This window comes from Lycorma delicatula, chromosome 5 (assembly GCF_047948215.1).
Source record: "Lycorma delicatula isolate Av1 chromosome 5, ASM4794821v1, whole genome shotgun sequence".
NCBI classification, from domain to species: domain Eukaryota; kingdom Metazoa; phylum Arthropoda; class Insecta; order Hemiptera; family Fulgoridae; genus Lycorma; species Lycorma delicatula.
In genome coordinates, this window is record NC_134459.1 from 89,752,105 (window position 1) to 89,773,219 (window position 21,115).

The 21,115-nt window shown below is 29.5% G+C and overlaps 2 protein-coding genes across 4 annotated transcripts in view; one reads left to right on the top strand and one right to left on the bottom strand.

The window, feature by feature from the left end:
* LOC142325181 (vanin-like protein 3) overlaps window positions 1-21,115 on the top strand; it is a 37,951-nt gene that overhangs the window by 8,655 nt on the left and 8,181 nt on the right. For all 3 annotated transcript variants that reach the window (XM_075366608.1, XM_075366607.1, XM_075366606.1), the window contains 4 exons: window positions 8,034-8,118; window positions 11,410-11,601; window positions 12,000-12,152; window positions 17,833-17,999. In XM_075366608.1, coding sequence (XP_075222723.1) covers window positions 8,034-8,118; window positions 11,410-11,601; window positions 12,000-12,152; window positions 17,833-17,999 — 597 coding nt within the window. The remainder of the gene's footprint in view (window positions 1-8,033; window positions 8,119-11,409; window positions 11,602-11,999; window positions 12,153-17,832; window positions 18,000-21,115) is intronic.
* The window catches only part of LOC142325180 (FAST kinase domain-containing protein 2, mitochondrial-like), a 57,120-nt gene continuing 48,528 nt past the window's right edge, over window positions 12,524-21,115 (bottom strand). The window contains exon 10 of the mRNA XM_075366603.1: window positions 12,524-12,635. The gene's annotated coding sequence lies outside the window, so the exon portion shown is untranslated. The remainder of the gene's footprint in view (window positions 12,636-21,115) is intronic.

A 21,115-nucleotide genomic window follows, 5' to 3' on the forward strand; every position in this document is an offset into this window, starting at 1 on the left:
GTATTACTTAAGAGGATGATATGTATGAGTGTAAATGAAGTGTAGTCTTGTACAATCTCAGTTTGACCATTCCTGAGATGTGTGGTTAATTGAAACTCAACCACCAAAGAACACCGGCATCCACGATCTAGTATTCAAATCCATATAAAAGTAACTGCCTTTACTAGGACTTGAACGCTAGAATTCTTGACTTCCAAATCAGCTGATCTGAGAAGATGCATTCACCACTAGACCAACCCAGTGGGTTTATCACTTATCACCTGGACTTGAATCCCTTACAACTAATTAGCCAAAGTTAAGAATGGGGTGATGTTATAATGCAATGTTCAATGCATTTATAATGCATTTCAATGCATGTTCAGAAATATGCAAATCAAAAAAATTTCAACCATTATTGTAAGCAACTGAAGATAGAGCTCTCAAGATGACAACAAAAAAAATTGCAAGACAGTACTCCCACATGTAAGGGTCTGTTAAGTTCAAACTGAAAATTTTATTATAAATTTAAATTCAGATGAACATGATAACAGTAATAATAGCAGCAGTAAGTGTAAAATATTTTTTTTTTTTTATTTTTTGTTCGGGTAGGTTTTAATAAGTATATATTTAATTAATGGCAGTTTGTTTTATTTATATATATTTATAATAAATACTTTAATGAATGATTAAGTTTTATAAACCATGTTTATATACAATACATCTCTAGTGAAAAGATCTATGAAAGCAGAACTTCTACAAAACTAATATGTAATAGTGTATTCCATTATTCTAAAACTAAGACATTTTAAATATATACACACACACATATATATATATATATTTAAGCAATTTTAATATTTATTTTTAATTTTCAAAACATTTTGAAAATGTTACTTTTTAACTAGGAAATGTATTATTTCTAAAAGAGAATTTAAAGTGTACCCACAGCATTAAACGATGTTAAGGTATTTGTTTGCTAATGGCCAGGTTTCACATTATGTAATGAATGAAAGGTTACAGTTAGTGAATGTCATCTCTGCCAGACTGAAAATAGACAATAATACTTGATACAAGCAAAAGGATGGCAGAAATTATGCCTCCTTGACAAAATATCATCAAATTAGCAATCAGATACAGACAACCACTGAATCACAGCCTGATTTCTGAATCTGCATATACTGGTAACCTCCTCTAAGCAAATTTACAGAATTGATTAATGAAGATGGGGCTCCTTTATCAAAACAGTCAGTCACTGTCAGGAAAGAAATCAAAACTCTTCATAATCAACCAGTTGTGGCCAACAATCAATCTCCTAATGAATTTGGACATCAGATGTTAACTCCACATGAAGATACAGAAAAGACACATCAAGTTGCTATCATATTATCAATCATTTGATGACATACTGTACAAGATGTTACTGCAAACCCTTCATTTAGTGAACTGTTTCATGAATTGATACCATACCAAATCAGTGATTTTTAAATTACAAGATCATAATCCAAAGAAAATAACTCTATCATAACAGTTATATGACGAACAATAATGTGTTGAATTTTGTTATCAATATACTAAAAGAGTAATTTCAAATAATGTTAAATTCAACATTCAAGTTGGATAAAATGAATGCCAATAAGTTACAATAGCTCAAAAAATAAAAAAAGAATATAATGAGTATGTAAATTTCCAACAAAAATAAACCCAAATTTTCTTGAATTTTTTTTGGGGGTCACAATATTACTCTAAAAAACCTGTGTGCAATATAAACATGAAAGGTTTATTATAATGCCTAAAAAACGTTCACTCAATTTGTTACCAGATATGTCAGCACTACTGAATGGAGTATATTAAAATACAACTTGTTAACATTTAAACAGAACATAAAATATTAAGTTACGCAGTATATAAGTTACAATCAAAATATATCATTTTAATGTAGTTTAATCTTAAATACTGTGTAGATCTGATGTCAAAAACAGACATCAAATAATAATTTGCTATGAAATTAGCTCATGTACCTAGGGTTAGTATATGAAACATCAATAATATTTTTCTTTAAATTAAGTAATATTTGTAAGAAGCAAATTTTATTGTTTTGTATACAGTATTAAAAGAGAGTTTTTGTGATTATCACAACATGGGCAGATAAAACATACCAATAATGGTTTGAACGTAATAAACCTACCAGGCTATCACTAAACAAAACATTAACTTACCTCTTTAAACGTCTCATAATTTCACTTGAATTTTGCGTGGCCGCTCCTTTGTCAGTTTAACAATGAATTTTATTCTTTTAAGCAAACTACCTAGAAAACTTTACTAGAAAATGTAACAAAAGCACTACGCAAACATAACCTTTACATCTAAGGTTTGAAGAAATAGTTTGGCGGGAAAACGTAAGGTTTTGAAAGTGACGATTTATTTGTTACAAAATATAATAATCGAACTGGTTTTAAAATTCTCTTATATACGAAAATTAATGAACATGTTACGAAAAACAAAAATAAAGAACACCCTACTGCCTCATTTCAAATTGATTATTTTGTGGAATTGAAATGCAAAGGATGATTTAAGCATGAAGAAAGTAACAAGGTGTAGCATTGCGCACAGTATTCGGCGCGCATGCGTATACGCTCGTCCCAAAATCTCATTTTCTACCGGGTTATTTGAACATATAAGTAAGGGATTTTGGGACAAAAGTTTTTAGTTGTACAAAAATTTTAAATACATGATAATGATTAAACGAGCTAACAATCGAATATTTATTAAATATAATAAAATATTTTTTTTTAATAATCCTTAATAAAAATAAATATTTTATACAAGTCTATTGATTGTTAAGAGTATTGAAATTGATTGTTAATTAAGATAAAATTCAAAATAATGAATGAAAACCTAAACAAACAGGGGACACATCTTACGAAGTGCAACTTCAAAATTTTATAACTAAAGATCTGATATTATTTATTTTTGTCAATCTTCGGAATTGATGATTTTTTAGTTTAATTAAAAATATTATCACAAAACAATTTTTGAAAGAAATTGCTTTTAATAATCTAATTTACACGGGTAAATGAGATATTACTTATTTTTTTACGGATACCAAAATGAATATTCCTTTATAATACTGAAATAAAAAGTTGTTGTTTAGTGAAAAATAATTTTATATTCAATAAACATATTTTTCTAATGAGTCAAATGAAATGCAAGGGATTTTCTAGGTAAACCATTTTAAACTGCGTGCAATAAAGAGAACAATTGTTCTGCATTCAGGTTTGATATCTTAATCCGTTTTGTTTTACAACTCCGACTCATTTTTTCCCCTGGACAAAGCAGAAAAGAATTTTCTCTCTGAAGACACAATTCTGTTTTAGCTTTTACACGGATAGTTTGTCTCTGAATTTTCTCGATTTTATAACTACTCGCTTTTAAACAGTGTTTTTTTTTTACAAATTTATTCTGATACAAATGTAAATATGCCGTCGTGTTATTTCCCCAATTGTTTGAGCAGAACTGATTCGCCAGCGAAAAAGAACGTGAAATATTTTCTGTTCCCGGAGAATGAAGCCACACACTTTGTAATGACAAAGTGTGTGGCTACAAAAATGCAGAAAATCACGTGATAATATAAAAATTGAACACGGTAAGTTCAAAAGTGTTTTTTATCTGAATTTAAATTTTGATGAAATAAATATGATTAAATTTCGAATTCAAATGCCTGTATGGGAAAAATGAAAAGAATATATTACTGGCTAATCGATCAATGGAATGAAATTTTCTCTGAACTTATTGACTTCATCTTCAATTAGTATTAAATTTTAAGTTCTAAAATTAATTAATCCAAAAAATTATGATTTATACAAATTAAATGTTTGCATAGATGAATTGTCCCCTCCCCCCTTGATAATTCTGCCTTTAATCACATTGATGTCTTGCTTCTGTTTGTGCGCCAACCGCATAAACGAATTTAAACATCATGGCGGGAAAAGGATTTTGGGACAAGCCACTGCGCAATGCTGGGTGTGCGACACCTTGTTACTTTCATCATGGATTTAAGTGTCATCACTAACAGTGGCGGCTCACGCCATAGGCACTGTGGAACTACAGCAACGCCTATTACTCATTTCATTAAATGTGCACGTTCTTCTCATTTCAGTGAATATTATTACAATTTTTTTTGTGTTTAGTAGGTACCACTCAATTGATTCTTATTGTACGTAACGTAAAATTCAAATTTCAAACTTGTAAGTAACGTATACTTCTCTTTAGTACAGAAACTCGTGTATTCATTTCATCTTCGATCACTGGATACATGGTAGCTCGTATAAATATACATTAAAGTTATTTTACAACAAATTATGGTTTATTGCTTAACATTCAATTTAAAAAAAAAAAAGAAGAAAACAAAAAATCAAAGAACAAAAGTAACATATTTTACTACACAATATGACTCTCTTACTATGCAATATGCACAATTTACAAAAAAATAAGTTTTTTTGTTAAAGTATGTATCAAATTTACTCATCTGAGAGCTTAGTTTCACTGACTAAAGAGTACAAAAAATAATATAATTCAATTTAGATTCTATTTAAGTTTTATATGAAAAATAAGAACCTTCATACTTTCCTGAAACATTTTATTTATTGTAGTCGCATAAAAATATAGGAATTTGGATAAAAAATTATAATAAAATTATTTATATTACGGCTTTCTTTTAAAAATGAAAAACTTACAACCAGCGAAAGACAACTATGATGAAGGGACCAAAAATTTCTTCAATTCCTTAGCAAAGCCCGAATTCAGTATGAGGTAGCCCTAATCTTTTTTTTCTGAGAAAGGAAAGAGGAAGGCTGCAAAACGAAGTTTTACAATAAAAAAATCATGTTCAGCTTCTGAAGGAAAATTAAATAAACAGGTTAACTTACATAACATCGCAACAGTTAAGTGGTACGAAGTTTTGATTGTTCATGTTTGCAAGTTTGTCATTTGTGTAAGGTATGCTGAAATTGCACTATCAATAGAAAATAATTTTAATCTTTTCACTACATCCCATACACAGAACGTATGTAAAAATACATCCGTTTGTGACAGATGATAAGTTTTTCGTAATATATCCTTTGTTCTATCCGAATATTGGGAAATAAATGCGATTTTAGAACAAAAAAGAAGAAATTGTTATAAATTCTTATGACCTTCTCCGAAGAATGTATAAACAAAATTACATAGCTTTATCGTTGACTGCGAGAACTTGCTTTTTAATGACGATTAAAAACAAAAAATAGTTTTTACATAAAACTGGATTTTAATCAATCTTAAAATCTGTTTAATTATTCAGTTCATACATACATTTCAGACACCATACTGCGATCTAGATGTAAAAGTCAATAAGAATGACTTCACTGGACTAAAATCCGCTTCACTGTTTTAGACCGTGAAAGTTAAAATGTGGACCGTCCAGACTGTAATGTGGATTTCCACAAAGCTGGAATGTACTTCATAAAAACCAGGTTTCATATGTATTTTCTCAGCGTTGTTTTTTTTGTATAAAAAGAAGTAAAATTCGAGCAACTTTATGTGCTGCTTTACATGTTAAAAACAGTATAAAACTCAAAAAAAAATTTGCGTAATATTCTAAGGGAGAAAATGAAGACCGATAAGTATGTATGCCTCTTTAGAGAGCTGCAATATAATGAACCGGACAATTTAAAAAATTATTTGAGAAAGGATATTTCGACCTTTCAATCTACTTTTAGAAAAATTGTATCATGTAGTGGTAAACAAAATACAGTAATGAGACACTACATGAGCCCAGGAGACTGTTTAGCAGCTACTTTTTGTTTTTTAGCTACTGATCGATCTCTACAATTTTACTACTAGCATTTTGGTATCAGTTTTGTACAAAATTAAACCTGAACCATGTCTGGCAATTTATCATGCACTAAAAAAAGTATTTTTTTTAAATTAAGGTAACCACTATATTCTATGTCGATCTCTTGGTGTTTTTCCATACGTTTATATCAACTGAGGTGTCACTATTTGATAATTCTAAACCACACTTATATGCATTCATAAGTTTTATGTATATAGTAGTATAATATATATTTTTTATCTTCTTTGAGTTGACATATCTAGTCACTGCTTGTTAGTCATGTGATTAATGCTGCTGTTGAAAAAAAACAGGAAAAACTCGAGGAAGATTGGAATTTTGCTAATTGTGGGGAACGTTATATGGGAAACATATTTGGATTTAACTACCAAACACAGATGTCCAGAGTTACAATTACGAACATTTTAATAATTTTATTCTACTATTGTCTTTTAATGTAAATTACAAATTCATTTCTGTTAATGTAAGTAAAAACAGAAGGAGCTGATGTAAGTCTATTTAGGATATTGAATTCCAAAGGAGAATGAAAAGAAATGATCTTAATCTTCCAAAACTAAATAAAATCTTCTTTTTTACTGGTTTCAACATTTCTTATACAAATATTCTTTATAACCATTCCTTCAGAAAGACCTAACATGAAAAATATATTTTTAATTATAGACTATCTAGAGCAAAAAACTATTTAAAAATACTTTTGTAAAAATGAGCAAAGTTTTTATATTTCAAATGCTATGTATGTGGCTCTCGAAAAAATTAGTTACATTGGCGATTAGTACCTTGCATACTTGTTTGTTGAAGATAAGTCCATTTATGTCCCACACACACACATCTGAGAAAGTTGTTAGTACAAATGTAAATGTAAATTTACATGTAAATATATAAATGTATATTTCAGTATGCAAATTTTTATAATTATGTTTGTGTACAAGCATTTAAGTAAACATAATAAATGCATAACTCCAATAAAATAATAAATGGAGTAAATTCTATAATTATAATTCCGGATTTTAGTAAAAAACATATTATTATAATAACATAATTAATAGTAATCAACTAACATTTGTTAAATTATAATTTTTGTATCTTCAGCCACACCTTCCAGACATATAAAGCTTCTGTATATATCAGTAAACTGTTCTAAATTTTCTTCAGACCCCAACATGTTCAAAACTTTACTTGTGAAGTATGAAAATTAAAATGTACAAAAACAAATAACACTGTCAAACGATCCGGGTCAGACTAATGTTCGACTGCAGTCCACAACTGGCAGCTACTAAAATGCACTGATATGATCCTCTCATTTCAAGCACTCAACAATACGCCATGTGGAATGGAATGAATGACCTGTGTAGTATTTACACGGTTCATTCACACAAACCTGGACTGAACAATCCAAATTTGTTGGAAAATCTGCACATAATGGTTAAACTAATTTCAAAGTAAGCGTTCGACTTATATGAACAAAAATTACTTACATATGATGGCTTTTGGTTTACTAATCTGGAATGCCAACTATTATTAACTATGAAGTGCCCAATTTACTATTTATCCAAAGAAAAATGAATATAGTAAAAAGAGCATTGTCAGCATTATTACCACTACATATATAAGATACTTTATTTTTATTTAATGTAGATATCACAAAATTACCTTGAAATGCACTAATAATGAAAGAGCATGTATGTAAAAATTTACCTTAAGATTTTTCTCAGTTTAGGTTTGAAATAAGTGTTCAAAAGATAAATAATAAAATAGAAATAGACATTTTGCTAATAGAAAAAGAAGTTAATGTTACAATTGCAGATTAGTACGAATGAAAATTTATTCAGTTCATACTAATGAAGAATACAACCTGAATGAATGTGATTAAATTTATTAAAAGCTGTAATTAAGGAACACAGAAATTGGTCAAAATTTATTCTATAACAAAATGTAAACATTATAAAAGAGAGAAGAAAAATGTTTGGTGAGAAAATACTACAAGTATTTTCTCACCAATGAATTTTCAACGGTCTGTCATAAAAATATTTTGGCATTTCCTATTGTGAAAATGATTGACATGAAACATAAAAATTCTAGAAGTGATTAAAATCATATTTATTTTTTAAGAACTACTAATAAAACAGAAAAATTTTAAGAAAATTTTCATTTTAAATTTTTTTTACAGGGCGAATAAAATAACATCAAATTTCTCAAATACTAATTGCTGTTGCATCTTTGTAAGAAGATATATTGTTCCTGCCATTATATTTGTAAGTAAAAAATGTATATACACATATATATATTAAATGTATAAAGTTAATTTGAAACTTAAAGGAGTGATGCAGGACATCAAATAAACAAAAAGATTCATGCGGACCAATGTCCTATCTCACTTCATTATCTGTCCTCCATTTTTTTTTCCCAGTAAAAGTTTATATCTTAACAATTGATTGGGATATTTTAATGAAATTTGATGTATATGTACCCAACATCTTCTGTAAAATAAATAAATTTCAAAATGGCGGCCTTTAAATCTTTTAATCCTTAATAGGTCCCTAAATATTAGTTTTATTGAATTATGTTATATGAGATAATGTGAAGCCTTTTACTGCAAACAGAACCTCAGTTACTTTTATACAGATGAGAGAGATAAAATATTTTATCTCATCTGTAAAAAAGTAACTTTTATACCAGGATTTGAACCAATGAAGAGATATACCTTAAATTATTAAAGTGATTGTTAATATTGTCCGACAAGTTTGTCAAATTGTCAGACAAGTTTTCATTTCCTTCACTAATTCAATCAATAATAATTTCTATTATTAGTACAGCAAACCATATATCCCACTAAACGTCACTATTTAGGATTTTATTTTAAGAGGACTAAAAATGCAATTGGAATGGTATAGTATTTGATACTTGAATGAAACGAATGGAGAAACTCAGGTTATTCAATCAAGAAATGTTGACAATACGATTAGAGTGAAAAACATTTCTCAAATGTTAGAGTTCAGTAATGAATTGAAAGACAGTAAAATGACTACGTACACTCATGTATCGTTCAAATAGTTGAAGATGAATGCTGCGTGATCAAAGGGTGTATCGCTTAAATATGATTGAGCGAAGAAAACGATGATCATAAATTAGGTAACAAGAAGTAAACTCATTAAAATGGAAAAAAAAAACATATTATGTTAAAGTAAACAATTCTTTTTTTCCATGTAGTAAATCTTGCAGCAAATTAATTTTAAAAAGTGAATGTTGCATTCAATTTTTTATTAATGAGTTATAAAGTTATATAAAATTCAACTGTGACATCCTTTTTTATTGAAATTCAGGACGTATGTTCAGCATGCTACTGAACAAAATTTTTACTATAATAAACAATAGTAGATATGGAAAAACTACACATAAATGCTACATACAAATAAAAAATACCTTAATGGAAGAGCATTTACTTTCCAGTTCCAGTGAAACTGTATGAATTTTAAATTGCATTATTTACTTTAAATATGCCACATTTCTTTTTCTAAACAATAAAAACTTTTACATATTTATTAATTCACTTCATCTTAAGAGATGGACGACACAAAATGCTATCTGAAAATGCTATATATTATTGTTAACTGACAACTGAGATGATTAAGAACAATTTATACAGATGCAAAATAAATTAGTTAAAAATTATCTGTCAGCGTATAATTCAGCACTGTAAAATTAGTTTCTTTCCAGGGGGTGGTAACAAAATACGCTCGCTGAAAGAAATAGTTTTCCTACTTTACAGATATTTTTACATTCAGACACAATTAAAGATTGATGGGTTTCCTTTTATCTTTTTTAGTTTTTCTTCGAAATCCAGGTTCTAATGCCTATTTGACTAATTTTTTTAAAGTGAATGAAATTTCAACTAAAATAACTTGCTAATAAAATACACTACAACAATAATATATTATACAGGATGCCTGATAAAATCCTGGTGATGTGTAACAATCACATTATACAAAGCTCTTATTGCATTGTATTACTCAGTAAACAAAATAGTTGTCATTGTTTATAAAAAAAATATTTTGGTTATTTATATGTTAATAAGCTTCCATTTTTAATTTCTACTAATCTTTAATGTATTTACAATTTACATTTGCATTCCAACAGTAGGAAAAGAGTGTTATTAATCCTTCCTAAACTGCATAAAAGCAATTTATCTCTTACTGTACACAAACTCCGCAAAAACCTTTTTTATTTGACATAACGTCAATCAGCAAATATGGCTTAAGAATCTCATTTGGTGTCCAGTTTGAAAATTTGCTTACCAACACAGTTATGCTTACATTATTATATTTTGAACTGGATACCAGATGAAAGTTATATTTGCCAATGTAAGCAAAGCGAGTGAAAACCAAAGAATTAAAAATTACTCCACACTACATAAATTTATGTATTTATATAAATACATTCATTTGCATTATTTTACTGGAATAAAAAATAACAAGTGAATGATTAATATTAAAGTGTACATTTTCAAGCAGTAAAAATTACTAAACAAGCCAAAACTAATTATTTTGTCCATAAAATTATAACGAATGCTTTAATGAGTAGGCTACTAGTTAAGTATTTATCTGATTTTTCATCAGTTAGGAATAGGGTTTTTTCAGTAGATACTTCAACCAATCTTCTTTGGCTTTTTGTATAATACCAGGTAGGAATCAATGGAGTTCTTGAACAGTTCCACAGGTATACATCACACTCCAACTAAGCTTTAACAAAAAAGCTGCAGCACTGCCATTATAAGAAGATGTCCATATGTTGGGTCACAGTGGTGACCCAACTTTCTTGGCACTTGTCCACTGAAGGAATAAAAGATAGGGAAGGGAGGGCAGAGGAAGTGGACCACTCCACAAGACTGTCTCTGTTCAGGACAGTTTTTTTTCATATTCCATTAGACCAAAGCAATATATTTTAAAATGTTAGGGTTATATATAGTATAGAGATTTCTAAACTTAATTTTTAGAATTAGCTATCCACAATTGTAATTATGTATTATGTTGCTCCATTGTTTAAATGTTGTGAAGAGGATAATCTCAGAACAGAAAATTGAATTTACCTATTAAAAAAAAATGTAGTAATAATTTAATTAACTTAGGTCTAAACTAGCTGAATTAAATAGCATTCTAAAATTATCGGTTTTTACCTACTACCTGTAAAAGCACATCATCAAAATTCTGAACAACATTTATACAAAAAATACTAGTGAACATTTACTTTCATTGGTGACATAGCAATGAGTATTTAGTATTTAAAAAATATATTCAAATTCTTATACTTTCAAAAAAGTTTTATCTTAAAAATACAATGGTAATAGTTATCCTTACTCAATAAATTATTCCATACAGTTTTCATTATGACAGCTGAGGGTAAAGAATCTGCACAAAGGGCATTATTCAATTTGTTTAAAATTGCAGACAGTTGCTAATCATCCTTAATTAAGTTAATAATGTAAATTACAAAATAATACAAATTTTATCATTTAATTATACTATATTATTCACTGTTTTACATTTCAGATAATTTTTCAAGGACATATGTGGGATTCATCTAACACATGCCTTGCCTCAATGCTACTTGAAAGAGATCATTATATAGGTGCTGTAGTAGAATTTTCACCAGAGTTATGGGATCAGTCTGAAGAACCAAAATATTTGTTAGTAAGAAATTCAAGAAAACTACATAAAATAGCTGAAGAAGCAGCAAGAGAGGTATTTTCAAATCATCTTTACATAACATAAAAAACAATACCAGTGTAAATTGGTTACAAGCATGAAGCTACTTTACCCAAATTCATCTTATGCTCAGATATACCTACTTGCAATGTTCTATCAATGAAGGTAGAGCACTGATTGGGGATAGTGCAAGTAATCACTGGAACTTGGGAATAATCCAATCTATTTCTTTAAGAAGATATAATTTAAGTAATATTACCTAATTTGGCTTCAAGTTGAGAAAGTTTGTATATGTCTACTGTAATTTATTTAGGGTAAAGAACAAATTCACAAAATTGGATTTGTTCATCAGGCTCATGTGTAACCATAAATGCATTTTTACTAAACACACATTTTTAAATATAATTTTATGTTTCTGGTTTTTTCTTTTTCAGAAAGCAGATATAATAGTTACTCCAGAATGTGGACTATCAGGGTTAAATCTTCCAGTAGTTAGAGATAAACTAAAATTATTTACAACATTCATTCCAAATGTAGAAGATAATGAAATTCTATGTGAAGAAAAAAATAAATTAGAAGTAGCAGAGGTATGATTTTTTTTCACATCTCGGATGTGAAATCTGAAAATAAATCACAGATTTCACATACTTTAATTTGTTTTACAAATACAGAGAAATTATAAAGAACTATATGCTGTTAATACAAATCACTAATTTTACTTATCATTGTAATTTGGCAGAATTCATTAAAGATTTGATAATCATTAAATAATTATTACAGCCATAAAATGTTGACAAATAGTAAAGTATTACAAAAAAATACTGTACTAGCGTATGACGTGCACCCTCCTGTTAAGATGCGCACCTGAAAAATAATGGTGTAGTTTTTGAGAATAAAGTTAACATGTAAAATTTCCAATTGATCTCTTTAATTTTTGTACAATAAAAATTAAATATTAAAATATGTACTTTAAAAATAAATTGTCTTAAATACTATTTTATATACAAAAATTAGGTAGATTGATAAAAACTGTAAAAAGCACATTAATACATGTAGGCTAGCTGGTACATCTGAAACAAAAAAAAAATTCCCTTATGGCACACCGGAAGGCAGAGGTAGATTCCACTGGTGCTAAGCAAGGAATAAAAAAGATATCCACCGTAAAGTTAAGAAAAACTTCAAATTTTCTCAATATGAAAAAGTTTTACATGTTTAGCAAACGACAAGCCCCATCTTACAATTCTAGCAACATTTAGGTCATGCATTGCCGTAAAGATTGGTCATATCAAAAATTGTTTCAGACAAAATTTTTAGGTAATGTTTACAGGACTAACAACCACTTTAAACCTATTCGATACTGTACCTATTACGAGGTAAGATTTTGTTTTTTCTTCGAAACCCCATTTTTTCCACCACCTGGACCAATGGTTGATATCAAAAAACTTTACTTAGATAAGTTTTAGGCCCTTATCCAAAAAATAGTAGGAACTTTCAAAGAATTCAATATTTTACTTAATAAGAAAGTTATAGCAATAATCTGTTTTTTTTTTCAAAAAAGCCCCCCCCCATTTCCACTACAATGGTTTGATTTTGCCCATTAACAGACTCAATCGATATTTTGGATCATTATATTTTATATATCAATTTGAAAGTGATTGGTGCAAAATTATGGTAGTTATCATGTCCACAATAAAGTGAAAGATATATATAGATATAAATATAAATGTATATATAAACCTTTGAACTGACGTGGTTTTGGAGTCTGGGGGATGTGAAATGTAAAGATATATCAAAATTTTCCAGTAGTCGAATCATGATACCCATTACAATAGGTAGTTTTCTTATGAAATCTACCTTTAAAAGAACAAAGAGCCTATTGTAGCAACATTGTATGGTCATTTTAAATGACAAGTAAGTTTAACTCTAATATAATAAATCTGAAGAAGGATTCTTATCTGTATTTTTAATCTTCATTGCTGTTTGATTCTCCAATTTCAGAAAGGGTGATCATCTTTGTAGTCCCATACAGCCTTCCATCTAGGCTGTTAGAAATGTAGCATTTCTTAAAGCTCCTCTAAACCAAATAATTTGAAGTAAGTTCCACTTACACATTAATGTCAGATGGATTTTTCAGTCTTCCTGTTCAAATTGTTTCATGGACTGTAGTCACTACCCACTCTGAATAAAAATGTTCCAAACGGACTTTGAAAGCCCATTTAATATGACGAACATCTAGATTAATGATGTTCCAGTCAGAATACAAACTTGCATTATTCTACTTTCTCTAAGTCTTTTTTCCACACTGTCTGTTACATGTTTACGAAAACTGTCCATCACTAACACATTTTTCAGTTTTGAAAGAACACCAGGTTGCTGTTCCCACACACATTTTACCCACTCTAAAATTAGTGCATTTTCCATCCATCCTTCTTGGCACCTAACAATGACACCAGCAAATAATTTTTCATCCTTTGGAAGGGTTTTTCTTTTAAATACAATAAATGGTGGTTGTCTTCTGCCATCTGCAAATGACTGTACATTGCCGTTTTTCATAACCATAAATATGCATGCGAACAGTTTTATCACTGACAATATTCATTGTTGAATTTGCTGGCATGAAGAAGTAAACTGGTGTTTGATTGGCATTTCCTGTCTGCCTCATTAAAAAGTTATTTTCTTGTTGTTACTGAATTACATGTCGATGGATGCCAATAATCGTTTCTCAATGGCATCCAGCTGACGTTGACAAATAGATGTACGTTTTCTTACTAATAGTTAATATCTATTCATAAAACGATTTAACGTTCCTCAACTTGCTTTAAAATTTGGTACTTGAAGTTCCCTCATGATTTGTGCCACCTCTGTTTAAGCAGTAAATCCTCATTCACGAATGTCTTGAATATAAAAAAACTGTTCTTTTAGGAAACTCAACTAAAACAAAATGAATACTGTTACGTTAAGCTGAGACAACTTGTGTCTTATACAAAAATATAGATAAAGAATAATACAAATGCTATAATAACAACCAGAAAAGCAGAACTAAACAAAAATGTACATCACAAAAATTTATTCACTAACAGGCAATTATGATATATCGTACACCAGTGGTAGTCAACCTGGTCCCTACCACCCTCTAGTGGGCGTTCCAGCTTTCATGGTGGGGGGCAAGGGTTTTGTCCGATACTGTAGCACTTTCCTTTTTTTAATTTAATTGACCTTTTAAAAAATTTTCATTATTTAAAAACAGTTTCATTAGGTTTTTATAAAATTCCCCGTGACAATTAAAATTTCAGAAAATAAACTATTTGCATTGCCTGTGCATAAGTTTAATTCATGTTACCTAAGTAAAACTAAACGGTGCTATAGTGTAAACGCAAACAAAAGAGCCTCATCCCAGTAGCTCATACATCTGGTCAGTACGCAATTAGATTTGTGAGAGTGAGCATGTGCCTACAGCTTCAAATAAAATATTGTGAGCCCATGTCTCAAAAAAAGAAACATGTTCGTGGCTATTAGCCAGAGTATCTGAAGATGGATTTCATAGAATCTCTTATAAATAAACAACACCAGTGTGCTTATTGTGTCATAAAACATTATTCAATGAAGCAATGAAGCCAAGTCGATTGCGAGAACATCTTTCTACAAAGCAAAACAGAGATAGATTTACAGTAAGTTGTTTTATAAAGATTTATTCTGCCAAACTTAGCGAAAGTCTGACATAAAGTATTTGATAAGTAATTATTATTATATGCTTTAACTTGGCGTAACTATGCTTTATAAATTTTATAAAGTAAAGTTACTTCCCTACTTTATAAAAACTTAAAGAAGTGGAACTGGTGGGCAGTTAGAGGGTTTTACTACTATCAGAGACATAAAAGTGGACAGTAGGTATAAAACGGTTGACTACCACTGGCCTACATAACGAATGTGACTCAACATTATTTCACTGATTGACATCAAAAGTAATTAGAATACAAGTTATGGTTTGTTTGTTACAACCGTATATTAGTTAGTATATTATACAAAAATATGCAGTACAACAGTAAATTTAAACCTTCATTTGGAAATCTCCGCCTAATATGCGCATCCATAAATCTCATATTGGTTTTTTAAAAAAAAAAGGTCTACATGAGTAAGTAAAGTATTTAAAAAATCTTCTAAAAATAAAGCATCTCTTTTGTAACCATATTCTGATATAAGTGGTACAATAATAAATAATATGTAATAAAAATTAAGGGCAAAATAATTTAGCTAAATGATAACTTGGCCATATCATCTGAAATTTTATAAATTTTGCATACAAGTTTGATTGTTTTACTGTAACCCCAAACAATAAAATAAAAAAAGACAAACAATTATATAACAGTTATCATCTGTTAGGTATAGTGAAACATCACCTAAAAATAAAAGAAATCCATTAATTATCATCACAGTGTTTCTTATAGCAAACAGAAAAATTACTTCATGTATTACAATTAAACTGCACATGTACAACAACAGTAGATCATCCAACCTGGTAGGGAAGACACCCACCTTGTGATGCTTCTGGTCATCCCCCCCATTCCTATACAATAGTACATCATTACATTTCAACAGCAATCACTCCATTACATGACTTACAACATTTTTCTTTCTTTTTTTTCTGTTTAGTCTCCAGAACCACCGTAAGATATTACTTCAGAGAATGAATGAGGATGATATATATGAATGTAAATGAAGTGTAGTCTTGTACATTTTCAGGTCGACCATTCCTGAGGTGAGTAATTAATTGAAACCCAACCACCAAAGAACATGACTTTCAACTGACTTTTCATAATCACACTTTCATAGTCATTTAGAAAAATTATCTGAGATAGGTTATACCATTAAACTAACCTCTCAATGGAATGTGTCAACATAAATATAGAGCTGATTGAGGAAAAGTTTTCTTTTAAGTAAGAACAACTAAATGAGAAAACTGTGGTAAAAAGGTTTGTACACATTGAGAGACTTTATATAAATATTGTCAGAAGTTAAATGAAACTACACACACGCACATTTCAAGTATTTGTTGCATGTCTCACACAAAGTTTATGTACCTTATCTTACAATTCCATTAAAAATGTTATAATTCATATGTTTAAACGAAAGTTCCTAAATTATCTAACAAATTAGATGGAAGGTAAACAGTATACAACTCTAATTAACAGTGAGAATATAATTCCTGACAACCTATGAAGGGAATCTGTGGCAGTCTTCAGGATGACTATGGATAATGACTGCCTTGCAGAACATCTTTTCAGGATGAAACTCCTCGCATCTCCTGTATGCAAGTTATCTGTAGAAGTGAAGGTTCTGTTATCAATTGGGGACATTTAAGAGTATGTAAAGAAGTGATTGATTATAGAAACATATCTGATAGAAATTGTACTGGAAGGCCAGAAATCTAATGACATTGTATCAATAGAATGAACATTGAATAAATAAATAAACATTTCAAGTACATTATCTTACAACAGTATATAAAAAGAATTGAGGAAAAATTTGTGATTTTCTGTTGTAATGGGACCGTTATACAGTGAATGTATTTATTACAGTATGTAGATGACAAAATACATGTAATTCTTACAAGTAAATACAGCATTCACTCCTCAGAAAATATGAGTTATTTAAGCACAAAAGTAAGTTAGAGTAGTATTAAATGATAGCCAATAAACTATTGTATTATTATTAGATTGATTAATAGGAACAGAATACTGTTCCTATTAATCAATCTGTGCAAGAAAATTATTCTATATACTTTGTTTCTGCTATTGAGATATTTTGTAATTTTAGATTTCACTTTAGCCATTTATTAGTTTTAAACTGATTTTTAAGTTAAAAATATAACAAAAATATACAGTACATTAGATAGCAAAGGCAAGCTTTATATATTTAAATAGTCCCTGTATAATAGGTTTGACTATAAAATTATTTCTTTAAATCTAGAGGAAAAGTCTTTCAGAACTTATGAAGCTTAAGCGGTATACAGAAGGAATTAAAATTGAGAAAATTGTAATAGAAATTTTTTTCCTGCAGAATATTGCATGTCTTTTATCTCAATATGAAACAACTACATTTGCTTATTAAGGATCAGGTATTTCATCTAATCACAAAAATATTCTTTACAGTTGATGAAAAATTATTTACTCCTCTTTTATCAACAGAAAGAATACAACTATTAATAAGAACTACCAAAATGTTGACTACTGTAATGAAGTAATGTATAAATGTATATGTTATTTCCAGCATCTAAAAGAATTATCGTGTGCGGCACAAAAAAACAACATTTATCTAGTAGCTAACATGCTTGAGAAGGTATCCTGTAATAAAACACATCCTGGATGTCCTACTGATGGCCTTTTAATCTACAATACTAATGTAGCTTTCGACAGGACTGGAAAATTAATAGCCAAGTAAGCGAAAATTACATTTAAGTATAATAACAGTAATGAATAAAATTACTTAAGTACAATATATCGTACTTAAGTACTTAATATATATAACGAACACAATAATTTTATGGTACGACCATATATACCTAATTACTGATTTACAATTTTAATAGTAAATAATATTAATTGTTTCTACTAAATCATTCAGTTACTTGGATAAAAATTATCACATTAAATTATGAAGTAATTGAAAACAATATTAATAACGTATTATAAATAAGAAATTTTTCATTAATGCATCATTATTAAGGTGAAATTAACCACACCAGGTTTTTCTCTGGCTTTTATTTTTTCATCTTATAACTATTTTCTTCCTCTTCTTGTACCCAAACGTCAAAATATCAGGTTGGAAATTGGTATTTTTGCTGTACTTTTATTTCTTTACTCAAAATATTTCAACACCTCATTTATGATCAATTCCTTTTTCCTCTTTAGCCTCCGGGAATTACCGTCAGGTATTACTTCAGAGGATGAATGAGGATGATATGTATGAGTGTAAGTGAATTGTAGTCTTGTACAGCCTCAGGTCGACCATTTCTGAGATGTGTGGTTAATTTAAACCCAACCACTAAAGAACATAAGTATACATGATCTAGTATTCAAATCCGTATAAAAGTATGCCTTTACAATGTTCTGAATGCTGGAACTCTAAATTTCCAAATCAGCTGATTTGCAAAAGACGCGTTAACCACTAGACGTTTATTTATTATCACTATTCTTTTCTGTCAGTTACAAATTTAAAATTCAAAACTTTCCAAGGCTTTAACTTTTTTTCTTGAAACCTAAATTTTGATTCCATACAACAGAACAAGCTATTTAAGATATTTAGCAAATTATTTTTATAAGTCTATTTTCACATGTTTTGCTATGAGCACTTGGTTGTATAAAAAGACTGTTTTTTGTCAGAAAATTTTACTTTTAATTTTATTTTTACTGTATATGTTACCTTCGCTCTTTCTTTTCACCTATGTTAACACATTCCTTAAGTATTTTTGTTACTGATAATACATTCGTTTTTAAAAAAAGTTTAATTTAATAAAATTATGAAATAAAAATTGTTAAATATAGGAGCCAAATTATATTTTTTTTTTAGCCTCCAGGATCATCATTAAGTATTGTTTCAGAGTATGAGATGAAATGACAGTTTTGTAGTGTGTGTGAAAATGTCATGCCTGACTGGGTTTCAAACCTGGGACCTCCAACAAAAGACTGAGACACTACCACTTGTGCCACAGAGGCTGGCTAGATTATAAGAAATCATATTTTCTTGTCTCTACATTTCAGTTATCTTGAAGGATTGCTCTGAAATGCACAAGTATATTAAATTTGTAGTAATCAGTCAATCTGGGCTGAATTATTATTGAATATTAATATCTCTTTTTTATTACAAACCAAATTTAAGTAAACTGTTTGAATATGTAAGATATTATAAGTGAATATGAATGTACTAGCATAATGATGCTTTATTTCTACTAAATCTGTACTTATCCTGAAATAATATTACCTACGTGTAGAAATTAAATTGACAGAAAGAGGCATTAACTGTCAATTTTCTAACAACACTGCTCTCAAAAATATACAGTAACTTACACTAAAAATGGGTATACCTATTTACCTTCTCACACCTCTTATAAGTGTGACTTTTCCAATTCACAAAATAAAATTATACATTATTCTTATCAGATTATTAACAGAATGCATCAGACAGAAACAAAATTACTGACAGGCAGAAAGAAATGTGCTTTACGTGTAAAAAGGAAGCTTACATATTCCAATTAAAAAGAACGGTTTTCACGTCTCATGTTATAACGATTTTCTCCACATTTTATCTAAAATGTAATTAATGATTACAATTTCTTAATCACAATTTAACAATCTTAAGGAGTGGTGAGCAATGATCATTAGATTAATCCTTTGCATAAATTTTCTCGCTATGTACATCCACCTTCATAATCTACCCTTTTCTTTTCCTCACTACTTTTGATTCCTTCCTTCCAAAGTTTTACTAGATGCTATTAAAACCACGCACAACTGAGTCAAGTAGGAAATGTAAAAACTAACATTTAATAATGCAATAATACTGTCAAAGAAATTTTTATTTCCAGAAAACAAATTAAATCTAAGTCATCATGAGATTCCATAAATAAAACTTTATTGAAAGATAAATCACTAATAGTGAAAGAAAGAAAGAAAGAGACAGAGAGAGAGAGAGAGAGAGAGAGAGAGAGAGAGAGAGAGAGAGAGAGAGAGAGAGAGGAGGGGGAGAGAGAGAGAGACAGAGAGATAAAGTGAAAGTGCAACAAGAGAACCCCATAAACAACTAAAAAGGTAGCAGATGTGTGTAAATAAGAAAATTAGATGCAAGTGTGTGACTGGTTCCCACCTTACAAACACACACATAAAATAAAAATAAATAGGTGAAGAAAAAAATAATAAAAGGATTAAAAAAACATTCTGTATAAAGCAGCATTTTATGACATGAATAAAAAACTTTTAGATGATATAATATAAAAATAAAATAAACACAGAAAACAATAATTTAAAGAACCTTCATCAGCAAAGATACCATAAATGCTAACAAAAAGGTTTGCCAAAAAAACTTTGTAAGGCCTCTTCAGTTGCTGAATTAGTTTTCTCTTATTTCCAAGCATTTTATGACTTGGAAACCAGCAAAAAACTTCAGTACTAACAATGACAGTATATTTAAATACAAAGTCACTAACACTACACAGTCTCTACATGCTTGCAAGTCTCTTCAGTCTTGGAACTTATGTTTAGGCAACACCAATACAGCACACACAGAGTCTGCATAAACCATATTCTCTGCTGATGTTGCCAAATTGCTTCGACAACAGGTGCCACCTTACAACCTTATGGTAACCGTGAAACAAGCTGTTTGGGAATTTTGTGTTGGTGGCCCTGAAAAGAGCCATTTCTGTGCTTGATGAGGCACCCTTGAGAAGGGCTGTTGAGTCCGATCATTGGTCTCCGACAATGTCGGCTCGGCTCAACATATTGTAATCAAGGGAGTTGCAGCTCAGTTCAATTTTGGACAGAGCCAATTGCAAGGTAGGCTG